Source organism: Rana temporaria, chromosome 2, assembly GCF_905171775.1.
Source record: "Rana temporaria chromosome 2, aRanTem1.1, whole genome shotgun sequence".
Classification (NCBI taxonomy): domain Eukaryota; kingdom Metazoa; phylum Chordata; class Amphibia; order Anura; family Ranidae; genus Rana; species Rana temporaria.
This window is the reverse complement of record NC_053490.1, coordinates 129,418,629-129,444,469: the sequence shown is the minus strand read 5'-3', so window position 1 is coordinate 129,444,469 and position 25,841 is coordinate 129,418,629. Positions and strand designations below refer to the sequence as shown.

The window sequence follows — 25,841 nt, the reverse complement described above, 5'->3', positions numbered from 1 at the left end:
TGAAAGTTTCCAAATAATTATTTTTTAGATCCAATAGGTAATCACATGAAATATACTGGAATTACTAAGGTGAGTTTTGTAAAACATACTGAAAAATAGCCAAATATAATAGAAGTCCATGATTTTCTAGAAAGTGTATTGCCCAGTTCTTGGTGGTACAGTGTGAAATATGCTGCCAGTCCATAAAAAGTATGTCTATTTTTTGTTGGCCCCTCTTAAAGTGGATGTAAACCCAAATTTTATTTTATTTTTTGATGTCACAATGTAGAGAGTAAGAATTCCAAACATCTGTCCCCAGTCTTGCCACACAGACTTAACCCAGCTCTGAGCAATCCTCTTTTATTGTTCAGTGAGATAAATTTTGACAAACAGAGAAAACTTTTGTCAAATCCCCCCCTTGCTGTGAGTGACAGGTGATTTACATATCTCATGCACTAGCCTGAGACAGGCATTATTTTTTAATTCCCATCCCCACTCCTTTTCTGAAGTCATGTGGTTACTTCTCTGGGTTTTGACTGGATGTTAGTGATCATATCAGAATTCAGTGTAAGGAATACACAGGTAAAAATGCATGTTGACAAGGGGAGTGTAGAGGTGGGCGGGGAGTCTACTGACATCACGACTCCACCCACCGAGCTCCAGACAACAGATCCACTCACAGAATCTGCAGTTTTTCGGGTCTCATAACAGACAGAGAGGAGACATTTGACAAGTAAGGATACATGCAGGAGGCATCTATATCCTTATAGATCAGCACTATTAGCTGGATTCAGAAAGATTTACGCCCGCGTATCAGTAGATACACCGACGTAACTCTGAATCTGCGCCGTCGTAAGTTTAAGTGTATTCTCAAACTGAGATACACTTAAACCTAGCTAAGATACGACAGCCTGCGCCGTCGTATCTTAGGGTGCAATATTTAGGCTGGCCGCTAGGTGGCGCTTCCGTTGAGTTCGGCGTAGAATATGTAAATGCCTAGATACGCCGATTCACGAACATACGCGCGCCCGTCGCAGTAAAGATACGCCGTTTACGTAAGGCGTTTTCCGGCGTAAAGTTATTCCATCAAATAGCTGACCTAGTCAATGTTAAGTATGGCCGTCATTCCCGCGTCGAAATGTGAAAATTTTACGTTGTTTGCGTAAGTCGTCCGTGAATAGGGCTGGATGTAATTTACGTTCACGTCTAAACCAATACGTCCTTGCGGCGTACTTTGGAGCAATGCACACTGGGATATGTACACGGACGGCGCATGCGCCGTTCGTAAAAAACGTCAATCACGTCGGGTCACCCTCCATTAACATAAAACACGCCCCCTCTTCCTCATTTGAATTAGGCGCGCTTACGCCGGCCCCATTTATGCTACGCCACCGTAAGTTAGGAGGCAAGTACTTTGTGAATACAGTACTTGCCTCTCTGACTTAAGGCGGCGTAGCATAAATACGATACGCTACGCCGCCTTAAAGATGCGGCGCCCTACTTGAATCTGGCTATATGGCAGTAGTTTAGAAAGGATGAGAGTGGGTTTACATCCACTTTAATTAGAATTCTGATATCCACTTCCTTTTTTTATTCAGACTGGATTTAGATAGCTGAAATTATTTACATAATCTCACTGGAAATGTAAAATCAGATCCCCTGGGCTGGTTTAGGCTGTCCCATCATTTGCAGAAAATCCAAAACTGCTGTGGGGAGGTAAGAGAGAGGCACTAGTATGAATTTGGCATCCCAGCCTGCAGAGTAACGTGTCCATGGGTGAACTGCAGTCAGTGCGTGCTTCATGCAGTTTGTAACCCGAGAAAGCTTTTTGGTGCAGAGTGGTCCGATCATATCAACAGAGCGGCAAACTAAAATATTAAATATACAGGTTATATTCACATAATAGAAAGATAAAATACATATGAATGACAATATATTATATATGATTATTGCAGGTATTATATTATCTACAATTGATAATAAAAGCACTTGAAACAGAGTAAAATAATTAGTAGCCTCATGCTTAGGGGTTGATTTATAAAGAACTTGCATTTGCCCCGTGAAAGTGCTTGTACTTTTGTTCTATGTTAATGGGGCAAACAATGAATGTATATAGCTAAATGTAAAAACAAGAGGTACTCCCGCGCTGTCAGAAGATCCTGCTAAGTGAAACTGGGGCGGTGTTTAAGCTAAAGACAGCTAGTGATCTATCCTAAATAGAAAAAATGTGTCAAATGAAAAAAGGTGATGGTGTCTGCGCTGTGTAACAGAGAAAAGAGGGGGGGGAGGGGAAATGGCATTATCCTGTGCTGTTTGATAAATGGAAAATACAGCATTTGACCACTAGATGGCGAAAAGTATCATAGGATTTTTCTAAATTCTAGTGGCCAATTGCAGGATTTTCTATTCAAAATCAATCATTTACAATCAAACAGCACATGATATACCTTACTTACATTCTTTGTTTGTCCCATTTACACAGAACAAACATACATGCCTTCTCACTGGGCATATGGGTATGCAAATTCTTTATAAATCAACCCCATATGTGTCCAGACAAATAGTTAAAGGAAGAGATGTATATGTAGATGAATAAATAGATTTATAAAGACTGTTTCACCTGCCTATAAATGATTACATTCTGTTCATACAGTTCTAAGATTAACACAGCTACGCAACAATGTACAGCCTTGTCTGGGAGAAGCATGAGGTCTGATCATTCTTTGCTGGAGTTAATTAAACCATTTTTTTTAACCACTTGCTTACAGGGCACTTTCACCCCCTTCCTGCCCAGGTAATTTTTCAGCTTTCAGCGCTGTCACACTTTGAATGACAATTGCGCGGTCATGCAACACTGTACCCAAATGAAATGTTTATAATTTTTTTCCCACAAATAGAGATTTCTTTTGGTGGTATTTGATCAGCTCTGCGGTTTTTATTTATTGCGCTATAAACAAAAGAAGAGGGACAAGTTTGAAAAAAACACAATATTTTTTTCTCTTTGCTATAATAAATATCCATTTTTTTTTAAACAATTTTTTTTTCCTTAGTTTAGGCCAAAACTTATTCTTCTACATATTTTTGGTAAAAAAAAAATTGCAATAAGTGCATATTGATTGATTTGCACAAAAGTTATAGCGGCTACAAAATAGGGGATAGATTTATAGCATTTTTATTATTTATTTATTTTTTACTAGTAATGGCGGCGATTTGCGATTTTTGTCGCGACTGCGCTATTGCGGCGGACACATGGGACACTTTTGACACATTTTTGGGACCATTCATATTTATACAGCCATCAGTGCTATAAAAATGCATTGATTGCTGTATAAATATGACTGGCAGGTAAGGGGGTTAACACTAGTGGGCGATCAAGGGGTTAATGTGTTCCCTAGGGAGTGATTCTTACTGTGGGAGGAGATGACTGACTGGGCAGGGTGACCGATCGGTGTCCCTATGTACAAGGGACACACCATCGGTCTCCTCTCCCTGACAGGACGTGGATCTGTGTGTTTACACAGATCCACGGTCCTGTTCAGTTACTGGGAAATCGTAGGTGCCCGACGGTCATCGCGGCCGCCGGGCACGCGCATCGGGTTCCCAGTGACGCAGCAGGCGCGTGCCCCCCTAGTGGCTCGGGAAGGAGTGACGTCATATAATGTCCGCCCAGAACAAGAGGGTCTTCGTCCCGCCGTCACATGATGGCGGGCGGTAGACAAGTGGTTAAATCAGATTGTATTTATTAGAAAAATACCTGTAATACTTACAGGTCTTGTTCATCCCCCAGCCTGTGACTGGACAGTAAAAAGAGAAGCAGCTCTCTATTGCTCTCTGCTCCTATCAGCATGTCAAGAGTGAGAACAACACCATAACTGGCTCCTTGTGCTGCTTCTCTCTTTCCCTATTTGAGCTCTACTGTACAGAGGACTACAATAGGTTGATGCCCGATTTAAATACATTAAATGACGTTAAAGTGGACCTAAACTGTATCTGAACACCACAAACTAAAATCACTATTTATTCACTAATTCAACACAAACTTACACATCCATCCATGTCTCTGTGCTTTATTTTGTTGAGAAATCACTTTGAACCCACCTAGCATTTCTTGCCACAGGCATCCTGAGTAAGGGCAGATAATTCATGTAGCATTAACTTCCTAGAATACACCTTCCCTTGTCTCAGGCATGCAGGCAGGATGGTGTGTTTGCTGAGAAAGCCCCTCTTCCCCTCCTCCAGATGAAAAATGTCCTTGAAGACTCCTGGGATGTAATACATCATTTTGACAAGAGTAAAAGAGAGATCACACCGGCCATAGTGTGACACAGTTTATTAAAAAAAGATATAGACAAATGAATGTAGTACACTCAGATTGTGTAGATAAAAACAAGTGCATCCATAGAGAGAGTCCAGAAATCCAAGCTGTATGTAAAGCGAACTGATAGTCTCTGTCTAGTAGTCCACAAGCAGCCGCCGACAAATGGCACGAGAGCCGCCCGCTCTCAGCGAGGATCCTGGAAAGCAGAGAGTCTCCACACAAGGATACTTCCACATAATCCTGAGAAGCCAGCTGATAAATGACAGCATGAGACCACATGGTAGACCTGAAGAAGGAGGCCACACCCTCTGAAACGCGTAGTCATAGCCACCACCAAGCGCCATTTATCAGCTGGCTTCTGAGGATTATGTGGATGTGTCCTTGTGTAGAGTCTCTCTGCTTTCCAGGATCCTTGCTGAGAGCGGGCGGCTCTCGTGCCATTTGTCGGTGGCTGCTTGTGGACTATTAGACAGAGATTATCAGTTCACTTTACATCCAGCTTGGATTTCTGTACTCAAGAGAGCAACCACAGCCTCTATGGATGTGCTTGTTTTTATATACACAATGTGAGTGTGCTACATTTATTTGTCTATATCTTTTTTAATAAACAATGTCACACTAGGGCTTGTGCGATCTCTCTTTTAAGCCTCGTACACACGATAGGTTAACCAGAGGACAACGGTCTGAAGGACAGTTGTCCTAGGTTAACCGATGAAGTTGACTGATGGTCCGTCACGCCTACACACCATAGGTTAAATAACCGATCGTGTCAGAACGCGGTGACGTAAAACACGACGCGCTGAAAAAAACGAAGTTCAATGCTTCCAAGCATGCGTCGACTTGATTCTGAGCATGCGTGGATTTTTAACCGATGGTTGTGCCTACTAACGATCGGTTTTGACCAATCGGTTACCAATCCATAGGTTAATTTTAAAGCAAGTTGTCTTATTTTTAACCTATGGTTAAATAACCTATGGGGCACACACACGATCGTTTTGACCGATGAAAACGGTCCTTCAGACCGTTGTCCTCTGGTTAACCTATCATGTGTACAAGGCCTTACTCTTGTCTTTTCAGCTGTCAGTATTCCTGGTTGATGGAGCAGCATGGCCAGTAGTGAATTTAGGTTTTGTGCTGCCCTAGGCCTGACTAAACTTGTGCACCTCCTAATTTAAATATGACCTGCCCCTTCCTGTCAAGGCCACACCCCTTGCCATGAATATTTCGAGTGGGGACACTAGTTCTGAGGAGGGGGGGCAATGGAGTCCCTTAATTTGAATATGACTATGGTACAGCAGAAAACATATAGCACAGAGAGGAAGGTCTGTTGTTCAGGATGATAGGACAAAATTAACTAACAGTTTAGTGCAAGCCGGCGGGGACTCTTTCCGTGCTGCCCCCCTGCAAAGTGCTGCCCTAGGCCTGGGCCTTGTAGGCCTAGGCCAGGATACAGCATTGAGCACGACTAAATCTATGTTACACCCTACTGATTTAACTCCTACTATTAGGATCTCAACGGTTCCTTTCCATACATATAATCTGTTGATGGATTATTGTGGAACTGTTTTGGCTTTAATATCCATCTTGGCATCAGCTTATTGCCTTCATTGATTTTCTGGACTTCAGCGCTTTTGGTGTTTTTTATTCTTTTTACTTTATGACATCATTTTGGCCTAGGCCAGAAACCAAGAGGGAACTAAAGAAATTTAAAAAACGTTAAAACAAGTAAAGATAATATACCTTCCTATCCACAGTACTTACTGATGCTAGCAGCATATGGATTAAAGATAGTTAAAGTGTTTGTTAACCTCCCTGGCGGTATGATTCTTTCAGTAAAAACATGCTGAAAGCGGTACCATTATTTGCAAGGAAATTTGGCGTTTTATACTGTAGGCCTGTAATTTTTAGGAATAACTCACTTAAATCTGACCAAACAAGATTCTAATAGGCATCCCGGGTATGACATTTTTTTAAAAACAAAATTATAAATTATAATATAATAAATAATTATAAATAATTATAACAAATAATAATATAATTATAATAAAAATTATTCAATAATGTAATCAAATTAAAATCACTGAAATTTGCTCAGTTGCAGAATTGTTGCTGTCATTATTTTTTTTTTTTTTATGACGAATTTCCCCACAAATCGCTATCGCACAATTCTGCAAGTGATTATAATTTATTATCGCTGTTTTTTAGCTGATCTAAAACTATTTTTGACATAAAGGGACACTTTTGGTTGCTATGGACAATCTACAGTTTGCAGGGAGAAAGAAACGTTTTTATTATATAAAATGACATGCATGACACTGGACAGACCACTAGGGACAGGGGGGGTGTGTTTTTTTTACATACAGTACTGTAATCTATAAGATTACAGTATACTGTATGTAAGGTGTTTGTTTACGTTTTTGAATTTGGCGCCGTTCTCCGTCCCCGTGCGTCGTAACGTCGCAGGGAACGGAGATCGGCGTCACACGGAGGCACTATGTGAATCGAGCGAGGTCCCGCTCGCTCACACAGCGCGGTGGCATCGCTGGATCCAGGGACAAGGTAAGTAAAAAGTGCCTGTGGATCTAGCGAGGCAAGCCCGAGACTGACTCGGGGTTACCGCTCGCAGCAGGAAAATCTAACCCAGAGTCAGTCTCGGGAACACCGCCAGGCAGGTTAAGGTAAAAAAAAATGTTTCTATAGTTCCCTCTGATATATAACACTAGGCTCCCCAGTGGATGTCATTTATAAAAATATGCGGTACAATAGCTTTTTTCAGATTGCTGTTCAGTCGACTGCTGGTTTTCCAGCATGCATAAACACGGGCAGAATGTCGGACGTTTTTTTTAACCGCCCGTTGTCTCCCAACATCTGGCCCGTGTGTACCAGTGTGTACCCCATAGAAGTCAATGGAAACAAAGATAATTTGTTCCGCGTTGACTTCTATTGCATGCAATACAGCATGTGGCCAGAGGTGGGGGACAGCTCGGCTGATCTCGGAAAGGCTCGGAAACACTCGGGAACGGAGTGTTTCCAAGTATTTCAGAGTATTTTCAAGTATTTCCGAACGGCTCCGAAACGTTCCCGCACCTCTGTCCAAATGGGGTACTGCACAACCCATTAGCTTGAATTCTTCTTGTTTTGCGAGACAACACTGACAAACTGAGTCAGAATTTTTTTTTTAAGTTTTCGTCTTTCAAAACGCTTGTTAACCGCGTTACTCGTAAATCAAGGTTCCACTGTATTCATAAATACAGAGCTGCAGTGCAGTTCCACCCAAAAATGGAACTTCCACTTTAAGTGTAGGAGACCCCCTGACATGCTACATTTGGCATGTCAGATTTTTTTGGGGGGGGGGGGGGGGGGGTACCCACAGTAACAATGCCGGCGCCGCGGAGAGGAGAGGAGCGGGGCTTTGTGCACCCGCATCGCTGGACCGTGGAACAAGTGAGTGTCTGATTACTAAAAGTCAGCAGCTACTTACCTCCTCTGTGCATATGGTTTTGCACAGAGCAGCCCCGATCCTTCACTTATCAGTTCCGTCTTTGCTGCTCCTAGTCCCTCCCTCCTTTGAGTGCCCCTCAGCCAACAGCTTATTATGGGGAAACCCAAGCCAAGTAAGAACTCTGTGTATCTATTCAGACATGGAGCCCCAACCCCTCTCCCCTGATCGACTAACTGACTTTGATTGACAGCTGCGAAAGCCAATAGCGCCACTGCTCTGTCTCAGCCAATGAGGAGGAGTGTACAGGATGGCTAAAGGGGATTGTGGACATTGCTGGAGAGAGGAGCTCAGGTAGGTAATTGGGGGGTGCTGGGGGCTCTGCTACACACGGAAGGTTTTTAATCTTAATGCATAGAATGCATTACGTTCTAAAACCTTCCGCCTTTACAACTCCTTTAACCCTTTAATCACCCCTTCCCTGCCATTGTCATTTTTACAGTGATCAGTGCATTCTTTTTAGCATTGATCACCGTATCGGTGTCACTGGTCCCCAGAAAGTGTCACTTAGGGTCAAATTTGTCTGCCGCAATGTCACAGTCCTGCTAAAAATCGCATTACCAGTAAAAACAATTAAAAAAAAATAAGTCTATAAATCTAACCCACAGTTTATAGATGCTATAACTTCTGTGCAAACCAATCAATACACGCTTATTGGGATTTTTTTTTACCAATACGTAGAAGAATGCATATTGGCCTAAATTGATGAAGAAATTATTATTTTTTTGTTTGTTTTTTGGATATGTTTTAAAACAGAAAGTAACAAAAGCAGTGCCATATAAAAGTTGAAATAACGCAATGCCATATTGCAACAAATGGCCTGATCAGGAAGGGGATAAACCCTTCCCGGGGCTGAAGTGGGTGAAGTATAATTGATCGTTTTGTTGTCGTGCCTCCTCCCTCCCTCTTTTACAATTGGACATAAAAGTATCTTTTATGTCATTTATCTCTGCTGCAAAGCTACACTTTCGCATTTGTCACCTATATGAGAATTACATTTTTTTCCCCACCTTCCCGCGCATGTGCAGATGTGCTTCAGGGCTTTAGGTTTGAAGTAAGCCCTGTGGCACATCTGTGCATGCGTGGGGTCCCCCATCCATCTGCAGAAGCGTGGGGTTTCCCACTCAAGGGCAAAGATGGTTATTCGTGAAGTCCCAAACCTTAGCCATCTTTGCATATGCATTGGAAATCACCTGCATGTGCGCAGATGTGCCAAAGGGCTCTTTCAGAACCCAAAGGCTGGGCAGAGACATCTGCGCAAACAGCATAATGGCACCACAATTTCCACTAATACTGAATATTATGGAGATTATAGCTTTTTGATTGAAGCTAATGTTCGTGGATTTCAGAGAGTAGTTTCACTCACCTTTTCTAAAATACTCTTCTCCATATGCTTCTCGGACTTCTTCAGAGGCTTTCTCCCAACAGATTTTTATATTTTCTTTTTGTAAATCCGTGTTGGTTATTTGTGTACTGAAAAATCCAGGTTCAATTATGCTCACTTTCACTCCAAATGGATGCATTTCATTCCTAAAAAAAAACAGCATAATAAAAACATTCTACTACTGCACTTCTGGAAAAAGAGCATAGCACTACCCCCGAAGGAGCTGCTGGTTTGTTTTGGGTGGCATGTTACCTCTAATCCTTCGCCATCTAGGGTATACGATGAGAGTTGAGGAAAACTTCAATGTCCACACTTTAGGCTTCTTTTTCTTTGCTTTATTTACCCAACGTGGTAAAAGGAATAAAAGTAGTAGTTGAAGAGTTGGAAGGGTAATAGGTAATAGGTTCAGGTGTGTAACTTTTGTTCGGAAGCACTCCTGCTTCCAGCAACGTGGCTTTCGTCGCCACTCTAGCCAGAGTGGGTACTGTGCACCCAGGTAGGCCTCTCTCACTAACCTAGCAGCCAGGATGTCACACAGAAATTTAGCAAAGTCTCTGCCACAGACCTTGCCAAAGGTGGAGATATATTTGGTCCAGAATCCTCTTAGGACAGGATTAAGCACCCGGCTCTCTCTTGAATAAATTCTTGTGAACTCAGAACTGACAGGCGACCATCACTCAGCCTTTCAGTAATAGTGCATCCTTCGATGAAGTTTAAGGCCTCTCCTGAGATACCAGCCTCGTGCTCGGTGCTCTCCCAGACAGGTTCTTCATCGAGTGGTTTCCTCCCTCGGGACGGACAGCACAGAACCACTCTGCAAACGTAGACCCAGTCTGACTACCAGGCCTACTTAGTAGATCACAACCCCGGACCAACGTAAAAGGGTGAAGAGTATCATAAACATGTTGTCTCTGCATATTGCTCTCACCTTTTGGGCTATGTACCTGCACTTCTCTATGTCTGATTGGGGATGACTAAAAACTAATTTGGAAGAGTGGGGATACAGATATAGGGGGCACTCAGACCAAAGAACCCTGGTAATGCCCAGTAGTGATGAACAAATTTGTCTGGGTTCAGTTCATGGGGTGTTCATCAAAATTTCAAATATAAATCCAAATGTAGCACCCTGGTGTTTAGACAGGGTTGCTAACAAATTTAGTTTGTAAGGAGGTAATTATCCTGGTTAATTGTTAGAGATCAATTGATTCCTCCCTAAATTCTGGAATTGCTGCACCTTTTCTCTTCTGTCACTAGGTGGCACTGTGGCTGGTGACATTAGATTGACGGCTTAGCAAGGTCAGATCATGAATGGATGGGGTGTCTCAGCCAATTGGTAAGAGTTTCTTTAGTCCCTTGGCAGGCTGGAAGAGCCTATTTATTTTAGTGGAGTCAGGTGATCAGGGTTCTGTGCCACCTGGACGGTTGTCTGGGTGGACGTGTGTTATGTCGCCCCGGGCTGGTACTGCAGGATTGGACGGGGAACCAGTTGAGTTCGGAGGTAGAGGGGAAGTTGTTGCCACTAAGGGACCAACCACCTTGTTACTGGAGACTATTGTGTATCTGAGCAGTCTTCTCACCAGCCGGGGACGGTGAAGAAGTGGGAAAGCATCAGCAAGTGCCAAGCCAGGGACCCAGCAAGATAGCGGGGATGATGCTTGAGGAGTGTACAGTAGGATAGCTGTGGAAGAGCTCAGGGAATCCAGTGATAACTGGGATCTGGAAGTCTAGTGAGAGACTGGGAGCTCAGTGAGTGAAGATCTACAGTGAAATACTGTGAGATAAGTAAAGGACTGTTCTGTGTTATCAAGAGTTATGTACAACTACCTTTAGTGACTGTTGCAAGATTAGTTGCCATAGGAGACAGTGGTCCTAACTATACAAAAGTGTTACCCGGCTGGAGACCTTTCACTGTATATAGCCCCTCTACCTATAGAAATCTCGGAGTCTGCCAATTACCATTGCATCTACTCAAGGGTGTTCTGGCCCTAACCCGCACTCCCACAGTTCTGTTAAGAGACAATAAATCTCTTGTTCGCATTCAAAAAGTGACTGGTGAACATCATTCTTCTTGCATCACACCCACCATGCCTGGTCACCCATTCTACAAGGAAGGATGTCAGCTCTCCCTAACCCTTGAGGTCACCATTAGGCCTCTGGGGCCCCAGGATCTTGCTACACGAACCTTGTTGAAGTCTTGAGGGCAAATATTAAAAATCAATTCTGATAATTTTCAAAGCTAATATGAAATATTATCTGCATATGTCAAAAAAGGGCATGAGGGTACTGCCATGGGGGCACATGTACAAATGCAAAAAAGCTGTACAGCGAGTTGAGGGCTTACCTTTTAATGTAACCTCAAGTGTGACATGGAACAGTATAATCCTCATAGCCAGCGTCATTGACACCATATTATGGCATCACATAGTTTGCATGTGTAATTGAGTTTATTTTTTTTACATTACTACTTGGCTTAAATACAACAATGCCGCAATCTGATTCATTAGAGCTTAAAAAGTGGTAGAGAATGATGAGAATCCTGAAGACACCGCTGGTGCGAATGACCCAATTCCACCAGAGGGAGAGGGAACAGACCGCTCCGTGACTCTGCGTTCCCGTATGGAGCAGCGGCTGCATTCTACTCACTTTCGATACATTAATGAACAGCTGTATACATCAGAGAGTCAGGCAGCTGTACACCTCTTCCAGGGTGATCCTGAGGCCTTCACCATCTATCACACGGGATTCTCCCAACAGGTCCAACGCTGGCCCGTCAATCCCATCACCGAGATCATCAAATATGTCAAAAACAGGCCAGCCTCACTGGTGGTGGCAGATTTTGGCTGTGGTGATGCTCAGCTGGCACGCAGTGTTCAAAATAAAGTTCACTCCTTTGATCTGGTGGCTTTGAATGATCTTGTGACTGTGTGTGACATGGCGCAGGTACCGCTGTCAGACGAGATTGTCGATATCGCTGTCTTCTGTCTGTCTCTGATGGGGAAAAATCTCAGCGATTTTCTAAAAGAGGCAAATCGGGTTTTGAAGATGGAGGGAGTGCTATTGGTTGCTGAGGTCAGCAGTCGGTTTGATGACGTCAGGCAGTTTCTTCCTGCCATGTCACAGTTGGGATTCAAGTGCGTGAATAAGAATACAGACAACAGTCACTTCTACCTCTTTGAGTTCAGCAAAAACCGCTTGGCTCGCGATGCTTCCAAACATCCAGGACTGCAGCTCAAACCATGTCTGTACAAGAAGAGGTGATTGGCCAGCACCCCTGGGACACTGGTAGTGATTGGCCATCCCGGACATTCGGGACACTGGAGGTGACTAACTGGGACATTCAGACACCTGACTTGATGTAGCTGGGGCTCCTGCAACACTGAAGATGATTGGATCATTGGATGGGCCCCTAGAGATAACGGAGGCAATTGCCTGTACCCCCAGAAGACTGGAAGCAATTGCCCAGGACCCCCAGAAGACTGGAAGCAATTGCCCAGAACCCCCCAGAAGACTGGAAGCAATTGCCCAGCACCCCCTATTCGACTGGAAGCAATTGCCCAGGACCCCCAGAAGCCTTTAACTGTTTAAATACATTTTATTTTATACAAAAAAAAAAAAAAAGTGGTAGTAAGCCTAAATTGAACAGTGTAAGTAGCAACCACAACAGATTTAAATGCTATGGAAACATAAACAAAAAGCACAAGTCCTCTACAAGCGTCCTGTAAAGTTTTAGGATAAAATGTATACACTGATACAGGCTTAGGAAAAGTAAAACAAAGTGGTTTGACTATAATGCTAGAAAGAAGCATCTACTGTGGGTCAGAAGTTATACCTTCTACAATCTACTCCCTATGTGGCAATACATACTACAGGCAGCATGGGAGGGGCCATATCCAATCACAAAATGCCACGATGATGTCACCCATGTGATAGGTTTAGGAAGAGCTAGACGACAGACAACTTGCTAAAAAAAAAACACCATGAAAGGACAGCATACAGGCGATATTCGAAAAATTTGAATATCGTGCAAAAGTTCATTTATTTCACTAATGCAACTTAAAAGATGAAACTAATATATGAGATAGACTCATTACATGCAAAGCAAGATAGTTCAAGCCGTGATTTGTCATAATTGTGATGATTATGGCTTACAGCTCATGAAAACCCCAAATCCACAATCTCAGAAAATTTGAATATTGTGAAAAGGTGCAATATTCTTGGCTCAAAGTGTCCCACTCTAATCAGCTAATTAAGCCATAACACCTGCAAATGGTCTCTCAGTCTGGTTCAGTAGGAATCCCAATCATGGGAAAGACTGCTAACCTGGCAGTTGTGCAGAAAACCATCATTGACACCCTTCATAAGGAGGGAAAGCCTCAAAAGGTAAATTCAAAAGAAGTTGGATGTTCCCAAAGTGCTGTATCAAAGAACATTAATAAAAAGTTATGTGGAAGGGAAAAGTGTGGAGGAAAAAGGTGCACAAGCAGCAGGGATGACCGCAGCACGGAGAGGACTGTCAGGAAAAGGCCATTCAAAAGTGTTGGGGCCTTTCACAAGAAGTGGACTGAGGCTGGAGTCAGTGCATCAAGAGCCACCACACACAGACGGATCCTGGACATGGGCTTCAAATGTTGTAATTTTCTTTTCAAGCCTCCTGAACAACAAACGTCAGAAGCGTCTTACCTGGGCTAGATAAAAACAGACCTGGTCTGTTGCTCAGTGGTCCAAAGTACTCTTTTCTAATAAGAGAAAATTTTGCATCTCATTTGGAAACTAAGGACCCAGCGTATGGAGGAAGAATGGAGAGGCACACACTGCAAAATGCTTGAAGCCCAGTGTGAAGTTTCCACAGTCTGTGTTGATTTGGGGAGCCATTTTATCCACTGGTGTTGGTCCACTGTGCTTCATTAAGTCCAGGGTCAACGCAGCCGTCTAACAGGAGATTTTGGAGCACTTCATGCTTCATTCCGCAGATGAGCTCTTTGGGGATGCTGACTTCATTTTCCAGCAGGACTTGCCACCTGTCCACACTGCCAATAGCACCAAAACCTGGTTCAATGACCGTGGGATTACTGTGCTTGATTGGCCAGCAAACTCGCCTGACCTGAACCCCATAGAGAATCTATGGGGCATTGTCAAGAGAAAGATGAGAGACATGAGACCGAACAATGCAGAAGAGCTGAAGGCCGCTATTGAAGCATCCTGGTTTTCCATAACACCTCAGCAGTGCCACAGGCTGATAGCTTCCATGCCACGCTGCATTGAGGCAGTAATTGCTGCAAAAGGGGCCCAAACCAAGTACTGAGTACATATGCATGCTTATACTTTTCAGAGGTCCGATATTGTTCTATGTACAATCCTTGTTTTATTGATTGCATGCAATAATCTAATTTTCTGAGATTGTGGATTTGGGGTTTTCATGAGCTGTAAGCCATAATCATCACAATAATGACAAATAACAGCTTGAACTATCTTGCTTTGCATGTAATGAGTCTATCTCATATATTAGTTCCATATAGCCAGATCCATTGGTCTTGTGTTCCAGGAATTGGAATGGAGCTTCTTTGGCGGAAATACCCAACAGGGTGTCCGGAGTCCGTCACCTCTGTCTCAAGTCCGGGACAAACAGGCAGCATCTAATATAAAAATCAAACACTGCAAGTGTCAGATGGGTATGACAGAAGTTCAGATAGGAGGAGGCACCCTCAGAGCTGAGACAGAGAAGGTTGAGGCCATCATGGCCTGGCCTACCCCTCAGACCAAGAAGCAGGTTATGTCATTCTTGGAGACAACATAGAAATATGCACCCATTGACTTACAGCAAAAAAAAAAACTAACATTCAACTGGCAGACATGATGATATTGTTCACAGGGAATACTGCCTTTTAAGTGACAGTAGAGAAATCAATGTCGGTAATGTTTTAGAAAGGCTGTTTCTGAAGCATAAAAAGAATGAGAATGTCGTGGAAAAATGGATGAGTGAGTGAGTGAGTGAGAAACTTATATAGCTCAACACATGCGAACTGAATCGCCTCTGGGCGCTTAGTATCCTTTCCCTACTGTACTTTTGCCCTCAGAAAAGATGGGTTTTGAGTTTTTTTCTGAAGGCCAGGTGATTCACCTCCAACCGGATGCTGGGGGTAGAGCGTTCCATAGTCTAGGTCATGGGTGCTCAACCTGTGGCTCTCCAGCTGTTGCAAAACTACAAGTCCCATCATGCCTCTGCTTTTGGGAGTCATGGTTGTAACTGTCATCCTTGCAATGCCTCATGGGACTTGTAGTTCTGCAACAGCTGGAGAGCCACAGGTTGAGCACCCATGGTCTAGGTCCTTGGATTCCAAATCTTCGTTCTCCTTTGGACTTGTATCTGGCTTTGGGTATCTGGAGTAGATTTTGGTTGGTGGATCGCAGAACGCGATTGGGGTTGTGACATTTTAATTTTTCTCATAGATATTGGGGGGCATTTCCTTGAACACACTTATGTGTCAGACAGAGTGCCTTAAATAGTGGACCCTTGCATTTTGGAGAGGGTTTGTGCCCTTAACAAAGCACAGAGTCTAAGCACAGACACCAGATCTTCACCAGAGCACCTCAAAAGGAGTGATAGATTTTACTAGTGGTTGTATCGGGTTCTGGCTCTCAGACTGACCTGTACAGAAAAAGAATGTAACCAGGTTGTAGTGGAAAAAATGATGGATAGTGGCCCCCCATGGTATCTGCTTGTGGGGAAGGATGTGAGCCCTTAAAATGGTAGCGACACAAAGTCTAAGCACACACACCAGATTTTCACAAAGCTCTGTGATTGGTCGCAGTGATCACACGAAACAGGGCCAATCACAGCAGGCCTGTACCATGTGATAGCTGTGGTCAATTTACGAATGTACGGATTTCGAACAATCGAATTTTCAAATTTACAATGTTACGAACTTTCAAATTCCCGGATTTAGAATTTTTTAAATTTCAAATTTCTGAAATTCATAATTTTTGTTTTTTTAAACTTACAAATTTATGGATTTCTGATTTTGGATTTTCGAATTTAGGAACTTACAAATTTATGAATTTTGATCATAATGAATAACCCCCCCTCAAAAAATGAAATTTTTCGGCAGTGCACATCTAGGAGAATCAGTGATTATATACAGAAAAAAAGAAGGCAGCTTTATATTGATCTACATTCATAAAATGGTGAACAATATTAAAAAAAAGTATAACGTCTCACCGAAGACTGTCTGAAAAGCATTCTATTCCATATTTGGATATGCAGTATCCTCCACCACAGATACTGATTCTACCGGCCACACTGCTTACATTGACAATTCTCCCTCTTGCTTTTCGGATCAAGGGCAAGAAATGAAGTGTTACATCCACGGCACCCAGTAGATTTACATTTATAACCTTCAAGAAATCATCTTTGGAAAGCCATTCATTGGGGCCTGCAGGAATACCAATGCCTGCATTGTTCACCAGGCCCCAGAGACCTGCAAATGAACATTATCAAATATTGAGAACATTAGGCTTATAGTTGTATTTAATTAAGATTTTGAATTGATGATTATACAATTGTTACAGGTAACACTGCTAGACGGAAAGATGGAAGATGGTGGTGTTTTATATACTGTACATGTAAGTGGGTTAGCTTGCTACTTTCATCTTTCTAAAACATAACACCTTCAAAAGTATTTAAATATTTAAAGTTAAGCCTGGTACACATAGGCTGAATATCAGCCAATATCGGCCAGTTCAACAGAAACCAGCCAACATTCAGCCTGCGTGTGCAGCAGCCTGTCGGCTTCTGGGAAATTGCTGTACTAACATCAGAACTAGGACTCAGGAGTCAGTAGGCTACCTTTTAAAAAATAAAAATTTTCCAGGCAACAGAATTATTTAAAATGTTTTGCAGAAATCAAAAACATGATTTTGTTTTATGTGTGTGGTCTGGGTGAGTCTGTCCCTGTTTAGTAGTGAAAGCTACCATTTAACCCAGGGGAGACACTATGGGCCAGATCCACAACCAGCGGGCGCAACGTAACTTTTGTGATTTAAGTTACACCGCCGCAAATTACACAAGTTAGTGCCCGATCCACAAAGCACTTACCTGGAAATTTGCAGCGGTGTAACTTAAATCCGTCTGGTGCAAGGCGGGCCAATTCAAATGGGGCGAGTCCCATTTAAATTAGGCGCGCTCCCGCGCCGGACGTACTGCGCATGCTCTCGACGCTATTTTCCCGACGTGCTTTGCATTACGTTACGTTGCGCCGAGTTTTGTGAATCGCGACGGGTAAAAAAGAGATGCGGCGGGAAAAAAAAGAATTTAAAAAGAAATTTGACAGCGACGCGGGAAAGACAGGTATACTTTTACATGGTGTACTAACTTTACACTTTGTAAAAGCAGCGTTATCTTTGCGACGGCAAACTAACACTTACGGAGACTTAACGAAGGGAAAAAGCTTCGTGGATCTCCGTAAGTGCTAATTTGCATACCCGACGCTGGATTTCGACGAAATACCCCCAGCGGTTGGCCGCGGTACTGCATCCTAAGATCCGACAGTGTAAGTCCATTACACATGTCGGATCTTAGGGATATCTATGCGTAACTGATTCTATGAATCAGCCGCATAGATAGAAACAGGGATACGATGGCGTATCAGCAGATACGCCTGCGTATCCCTTTTGTGGATCTGGCACTATAAGGCTCCAGAGAGAAACATTTTCAAAATCATCAAAATCAAATTTGAATAAATATAAATCATATATACCATTTAGAATATTTATTAAAAAAAATGTAGGGAAGCATGTCAAGAAATCCAAAACTCTTTTTAACCCATATTTCTATTGCCCAAATGCTTTTCTACTCCATTAATGCCCCATACACATGAGCAGGTCATGTGTAGCCCCATCAGAGTTTTGTCATCGAAAATTCCAATGAATTCCATCGGAGTTTAGATATAGATGTAGCGGGGTCATTCTGTCAGAAACTAAGGACAGGCCTGAATCCCCGCTAGAACTTTATCCACGCTTGTAAATATGTATGATACCTCTAAGAAGTTATGCATTGTGGGACTAGAAGTAGCGGGAGATATGGATTCCATTGACTCTTCAGAGAAACAGACTACGCTTCCCACAATGCCCTGCATTATTGGAACATGTGACACCTCCGCACAGACTTATGGGGAAGGTTACTTAAGGGAAAGGAGGGGCTGATCTCGCTCTCTCTGGACCTGCATCTTCTCCTCTGCGGAGCTGTGGAGAACAGCACAGCCGTGTTGCTAGGCCTGAAGCCTGGGCCTTGATCCACCTGGAGACCCACCACCTGGAGGGAAGCAAGACCATAGTACCTAGCCCGTGTTTTAGGAGACCGGAGAACCGTCCAGCTGATAACTGACACAGTGGAGAGTCTGATGCCGGGAACCCTCGTGCTGTGGAGCAGTGATCCATCAACGTGCCTTTGAGAAGAAGTCAGGCGGGTCGGGCCTGTCTGGGTGAGAGAGCACCTGCTCAACTTCCACCTCCCCCTTTAGACAGACAATTTAGTGCCACCCTACAAGCCGGAGACACATGTTTGGGCCTCTAGCTAAATGTATAGGCCCACTAGTTGGATAGTTGTTACACAGATGTGGCTGTCGCTGACAAGCGATCAATTCACCAACGCTGTTATTCAGAAATAGCTTGTTTGACTAACCTTATTCTATCGCTTACCACTTGTGGATTACAAATCTAAAGTGCAACAACGGCCGCAACGTGGTTTTGTTCTCGAGAGGATCTTTCGATAGCTGTTCTGCAGGACTGCCCGCTAGGGGGAGCTCGCGAACATAGACTGCCTATATTAGTTTAACTGAATGGTACCATTCCTTAGCTTAGATCTTTTCCTTATCATTATTTACTGACCCTCGCAAGGGCCCTTGCAGAGTCATTGTGTGTCATTGCATAACAGTTGTTGACTTGTAATTTAAACCCATGTTTGCTTTCTCTAGTCCACTTAAAGTAAACTCATTCTCTTTGGTTTAAATATATTAACTGTGTGAAGTGTATCTTCTCATCTGGAGGAGACACCCATCAAAGCAGGTAATACTGTTGTCATATTGTCATTATACACTATATGCCTGCTATTGTGACCCCAGCCAAGCAGAGGTCCCAATACACTCACTAGACATCCGATGTGTCAAGGGAGGGTTCGAGCCAGTTAAATAGGGGTGAGTCAAGCAAAGAGAGTAGATCCCAAATCTAATCAGCGGCTCCTCCGGGGGTAGTGCTACACAGAACATGTTCTATATTTTTCCGATTGAATTCCGTCGGAATTCCGATGTGATTTGGCCGGGCAAAAGCCTGATAATGTGTACGCGGCATTAGATTTCCACTGCATTTGGGCAAACCCAGCTGCTAACTAGAAAAAATGTGCACAATTATCAAAGCGGATGAGAAAAATATGCAAAATGAAAATACAAATGCTGGAAATGCACTAAGCACCTTTTTCTTTAATAATAGTGGAAGCCCACTTGGCAGCAGAATTGACACTTTCGCTGTCAGTGACATCCAGTATTACTGTTTGAAGTCTACTGGAGGCCTCTTTCTCTAGGTTCTGTGTCCCCTTCTCTGTCAAACAAGCAGCCAGAACATTTATTCCCTGACTGTCCAGTTGTTTTGCCAACAGGTTGCCAAATCCGGTGTCACATCCAGTAATAAAGACATATTTATCTGAAAGATCCTCCAGTATCTGACTCTGTCTATGCCACCTGTATAGGAAGATCAGACCCAACACCACTAGCAGAGGAAGCCACATAACAGCAGTAGGATGGAGTCACTGTAACAGAAACAAAAATACAGTGGCATGTTAGGAAGGTACCACACAATTAGTCTCGATACACATATGTATCCTATACATGTTTAAGGTTTCTAGAATGTTAGTTTTTTCCAGAAATTGCAAGCAGTAACCTCAAGTAAGTACAATTCAGAAATCAAATCCTCAGTAAGAATATGCTGTTAAAGCAGCATCATTTGATCACTTGTGATCACATTACTGTATCATATGTTAGGCTCTGTAACTACTACTACATCATGTAAACAAAATTTAGACATGTTGGATCTTTAGGATTTGGCTATACACTATGAAGCAGATGTATGCAAAGTGTGCTAAAGAATTTAGGTATAAGTAATGTTTAACACAACTCTTCATGTAAACCTTTGTAAAGACTTGTGTGAAGCTCTTTTGCATAAACCTATTGAAAACGTTTTGTGGCCTGCTATCCGCCCGCTCCACTGATTGTGGCCCACGACCAGTTACCAAGTCGCTTAAGTGGCCCTCGCTCTTCAAGAGATTGGGCACCCCTGCTGTAAAGCTTGCAACTGGAATACCAATGTCTCGTAACTTTTTAGCCAGGATTAGGTCTATACAAGGTGCTATTATACATAGATCCTTCTGTTAATCCGTGGTATGTTTTTAAGTGGCCGCAAGGTCAAATTTGTAAGCATATTACACTTAATAAAAATTTAAGTGAAAGACAATTGTGCTAAAAGGGAAAAAGAACAATTTTTACCCATACATCTTCCTTCCTTAAAGTGGAGTGGAAAAGAGATGCCCCAAGGGGATAGTGTGGATGAGAACTGAACCCAGGATGACAATAAGGTGCTAAAAAAATATCAGTTTTATTGGTAGAAAATGTATGCTATAATAAAAACAATCATAACAATAGAAAAGCATGATCATACAGAAATACAGCTGCTTGGTTGTTGCACTATACAAAAATGTTTACAGACAGGTGTCAAAACACAGAAAAATGCAGAGGCAACAGAAAAAACCCTACATGTTTCGGAAAAGATATAACAGGGAAGTCAATTAACCACTTAAGAACCGGACCATATTGCTGCCTAAAGACCCAAGGTGTTTTTACAGTTTGGGACTGCGTCGCTTTAACAGACAATTGCGCGGTCGTGCGACGTGGCTCCTAAACAAAATTGGCGTCCTTTTTTCCCCACAAATAGAGCTTTCTTTTGGTGGTATTTGATCACCTCGGCGGTTTTTATTTTTTGCGCTATAAACAAAAATAGAGCGACAATTTTGAAAAAAATTCAATATTTTTTACTTTTTGCTATAATAAATATCCCCCAAAAACATATATAACATTTTTTTTTTTCCTCAGTTTAGGGCGATACGTATTCTTGTACCTATTTTTGGTAAAAAAAATCGCAATAAGCGTTTATCGATTGGTTTGCGCAAAATTTATAGCGTTTACAAAATAGGGGATAGTTTTATTGCATTTTTATTATTTTTTTATTTTTTTACTACTAATGGCGGCGATCAGCGATTTTTTTCGTGACTGCGACATTATGGCGGACACTTCGGACAATTTTGACACATTTTTTGGGATTTTTGTCATTTTCACAGCAAAAAATGCATTTAAATTGCATTCTTTATTGTGAAAATGACAGTTGCAGTTTGGGAGTTAACCACAGGGGGCGCTGTAGGATTTGGTGTACACTGTGTGTGTGTTTACAACTGTAGGGGGGTGTGGCTGTAGGAATGACGTCATCGATCGAGTCTCCCTATATAAGGGATCACTTGATCGATGCAGCGCCATAGTGAAGCACGGGGAAGCCGTGTTTACACACGGCTCTCCCCGTTCTTCAGCTCCGGGGAGCGATCGCGACGGAGCGGCTAAAAACAAATAGCCGCGCCGTCGTCCCGGATCGCTCCCCGAGGGGACCCGACCGCCGCAAGTCGCGGGGGGGGGGGGGGGTCCCGATCGGACCCCCGACCCACGTCTAGGCAGGGATGTACAGGTACGCCAATGTGCCTGTACGTGCCATTCTGCCGACGTATATGTACATGCGGCGGTCGGGAAGCGGTTAAATACACTGCAAAGGTTTTCGAAAAAGCACTTTAAAATCGGAAATGATGCTGAGCAACAAAAAACAAATGGCCCCTTTCACACGGGCTGTTAGATCAGGTCCGCCTGTCAGTTTTCCAGGCATGAAAATAAATAAATATAGTGATAACTCTCCTCACAAGTGTATCAAACAAATATTAACAGCGCTAACGAGGAAAAATTAAATCCTCCTAAGTGAATAATATGCAAATTATGTGGATAATTACCATATAAATACACATGCAGAAATTGTGAAAAAAATACAAGTGTGTATAAATAAATCACCTTTGCATAAGTAAACAGTTAATTATCTAAACAAGATCCGTGCACACTAAATCATGTGACAAGTATTTGAAATAAAGTTCATAAATAAATAAATAGGTGATCCAGAAATCTTCATAAGCTGCCACCACATCACAAGTGTTCAGTGCTTCCGTCACCCATCAAAATGAACACTCACCAAAATGATATGCCTCACACTCTCGTGCTTTGGCAACCAAGCTTTTTAAAAAACACTCCCAACGTGTTAATCGAAATTCAAATTCCAAAGAATCGTTCCATGTGGTTCCATATAAAGGATAAGAACAGAAGGAAAAAAAGTGCACAATAGCGTGATACTGTATAACAGTTTTAATACAACACCATGTACAAGCTATAAAAAATACACTCACAAACACCGTAGTAAAATCAGCATTAAATCACAGCAATTCCCAGTATTCCTTTAAATTCCTCCTTTTTTTAAAAACCTTAGTAATCTGAGATTTTGACGAATTGGTGGTTGGACACAACACGGACAACCGAATAGAGTCCGGTACAGGAAGACTGAACAGCGGTGCTTCGTCACATATGGCTACCCATTACATTTGGCTACCCGCTGGAGTGCGCATGCACGACACCGCCATATGCGTTCCAAATGTGATGGGCAGCCGAATGTGATGAAGAATATAGCTAGAGAATTTAGCTGAAAGGAATTTGTGAACGTTTTAGTAATTGCTTTTATTAGCATTTTTAAAAGTGTTGGAACGCATATGGCAGCGTCACACATGCGCATTCCAGCGGGTAGCCAAATGTAATGGGTCGCCATAAGTGACGAAACACTGGCTAACGAGAATCGCTGCATCGGAGGTGGCCATTTTGTTGGCTAGTATTGGAGCGGAGTACGAATCTCCGCTCATAATATCCTGCACCGGACTCTATTCGGTTGCCAGTGTTGTGTCCAACCACCAATTTGTCAAAAACTCCAATTACTGCTGGTTTTAAATAAACCCGAGGTTAAGCGGTTGGAGTTACTGATGGGTAGGAGAACTTGACAGAACAGTGGCATCATCAATCACAAAACGCACAAATTTTCTGATTTTCAAAAGAAAATTCTTTCGAAATACGAAAAAGAAAGAAGGATGCGCCAATCTAAGTGCAGTAGAATAAGAAATTTTAATAAAATTGTGTAAACATACAGCCAAATGGCTACTCACAAAATATAGGAAGTATAAGACATATATATAGCTGTGGTCTGTAGTCACTTAGGTGCCTGGCAAGTCCTGGTCCCCAGCAGAGTCTTCAGCGAACGGGGGAGCTGATGGTAAAGCGTTCCAATATCCTGGACTACCATAGGGGAAGTGCACGCCGTCGTACGAGACGGCGTGCGTCTCAGGGTGGACCGTCGCACCGGAAGTGACGTGGAGTAAGGGAACGAACCAATCGGATCCAATCGCTGAAGACTCTGCTGCTATTCTACTGCACTTAGATTGGCGCATCCTTCTTTCTTTTTTGTACACATTTTCAGAGCCTGCTTCTGCTTTGGGATTGCTGCCGCTAGTATTACCTTGGACTATATTGAATTTCTCTGGAATATGGACTAATATTATTAATTAATTTTTATATTATTACCTCATTAATTATATACTTAACATTTATGGGCCATTGTTATCTATACTCTGATAATCTTGCGCTATCTAACAATTTTTTTTGAAATTCTACCATATATGGCCAGCCTAACTCTCATAACACTGATCTTTGTGAACTGGTCTTGTTCTAATTAATTGTTTCAGGTCAGTGCCTTAAAAAAAAAGGCTAATGGATAATTATGACAACCAGGCAACTGTCATGTTCAAAATACATTTTCTACCACCACGTTACGCCAATGGCTTGTGGAGGTGGATCGTATCTACTATATGGAAAACAGTACGCTCACATTGAGAAATAAATCCTTTTTTACAAACAAGATGTGGTCTTGCTGATATTATGGCCCAATAAGGACATTTGAGAAAAGTAAACAGGCACTTAAGATGTTATCCTGTAGAGGCTGGTCAACTCTCCCCCCCCCCCCCCCCATCTCTCTTTCTTCTCTTTTCATGTTTTTTCTTTCCTCTTTTCTTTTTATTGACGCACAGTTTTTATTTGGTAACTGGAGGTTTTGTTGGGTATGTAGCCCCCGGATGTTCTATTTATATTGTCTAGTGGCCCCACTCCTAAGCCATAGATTTTCAGTGGCCCAGAAGTAATGACTGTCCCTTAATCAAGATGTTAGTTAAGAGTATTTCAGATGGTTTCGTGAGTGGCCCTTGCCACACGATAAGATATACTTTCATTGTATTTGTCATGTGGGGATAATATACCTCTTTCAGTTTTTCTCTTACTGTAAAATGTTATATACCTTCTAATAAAAACGTATTGAACAAAAAAAATACATATTCTGCCGGCAAAACGGCTGCAACCTGGGCACAACATACATCCCAACATTTTGCAAGGTTGCTTACAATCTAATAACATGAAATACAGATAGCTATCAGAAGGACCATCTACAATTCTGTAAATGAAATGCAAGCATAGAAAAAGAAACAGCAAGCATGTATAAAAATGAAATTCACATCAAAAAGTACCGTAACATAATAAGAAGTAACTCAAAATTATAGATTCAATTTAAATTAGCTAGATTCTAACTCCTTTCAGTTTTTACCTTAATTCTGGTCTGTAGATAACATAGAGAAGGGACTGAGGGGAGCTCTCCCCATGATGCCTCAGACAGCAACAGAAAACTGACAGCCTGAAAGCTACTAAGTAAGTTCTAGCTGAATTGACATTGATTGGGATTTATAAAAAAAAAAAAAAGTATTTAATCTGCTGAGGAGTGTCTTTATATTGAACACTGGGAGTCGTGATCAGCATAGCAATGTGGCTTGTTATTTTACCTTATCTGGGTCAGCTTGTTCTATTTCCTTTTATGATTCCGTTGAATGAGTCTCAATGAAAACAACAAACTGTGACAATAGGTTGGCAGTAGTACATTTTAGGACTGGTTCAGATGCCCAGTTGCATTTTTATTAATTAGAAAGGGAAGACTTTGCAAAGCAATGATAGGCTGAACATGTTAACCTGGAGCATCAGCGGGACAGGGAGGGATAAAGAAAGGAGTGGATAACAGCAAGAACTGGTATTACCTGAAGATACTTTATTGCACTGAACTCAGTAACTATCCATCCCACATTGCTCAAAAACCATCTTCAGTGACTTAGTGAGCTACTGGTGTCTCTTTCCAAGGATTAAACTGTAATGACAAATATGCAGGATGGGAATATATATATATATATATATATATATATATATATATATATATATATATATATATATATATATATACAGTATATATACTAAATATAGCTGTAACTAGAAAGGGACAGATTTCCATATGTAATTGGAGGGCCAACAGATAAAACCTCAAAGAAAAAAATCCAGAGAGAGGGTGATCTGGCACACTTGTTTCTATGAATTCCCTCTCCGCATTTGCCCGATACCTGATGTGCTGCA

General features: G+C 42.2%; 1 protein-coding gene across 1 annotated transcript; it reads right to left on the bottom strand.

The window, feature by feature from the left end:
- Window positions 1-1,491: 1,491 nt before the first annotated feature.
- LOC120929497 (retinol dehydrogenase 16-like) lies at window positions 1,492-25,343 on the bottom strand. Its single transcript, XM_040340980.1, has 5 exons — window positions 24,994-25,343; window positions 19,642-19,975; window positions 16,397-16,655; window positions 9,163-9,326; window positions 1,492-1,847 (listed from the first exon to the last, which is right to left on the bottom strand). The coding sequence occupies exons 2-5, from the start codon at window positions 19,952-19,954 to the stop codon at window positions 1,630-1,632; spliced, it is 954 nt and encodes a 317-aa protein (XP_040196914.1). The 5' UTR covers window positions 19,955-19,975; window positions 24,994-25,343; the 3' UTR covers window positions 1,492-1,629.
- Between the last annotated feature and the right edge of the window lie 498 nt (window positions 25,344-25,841).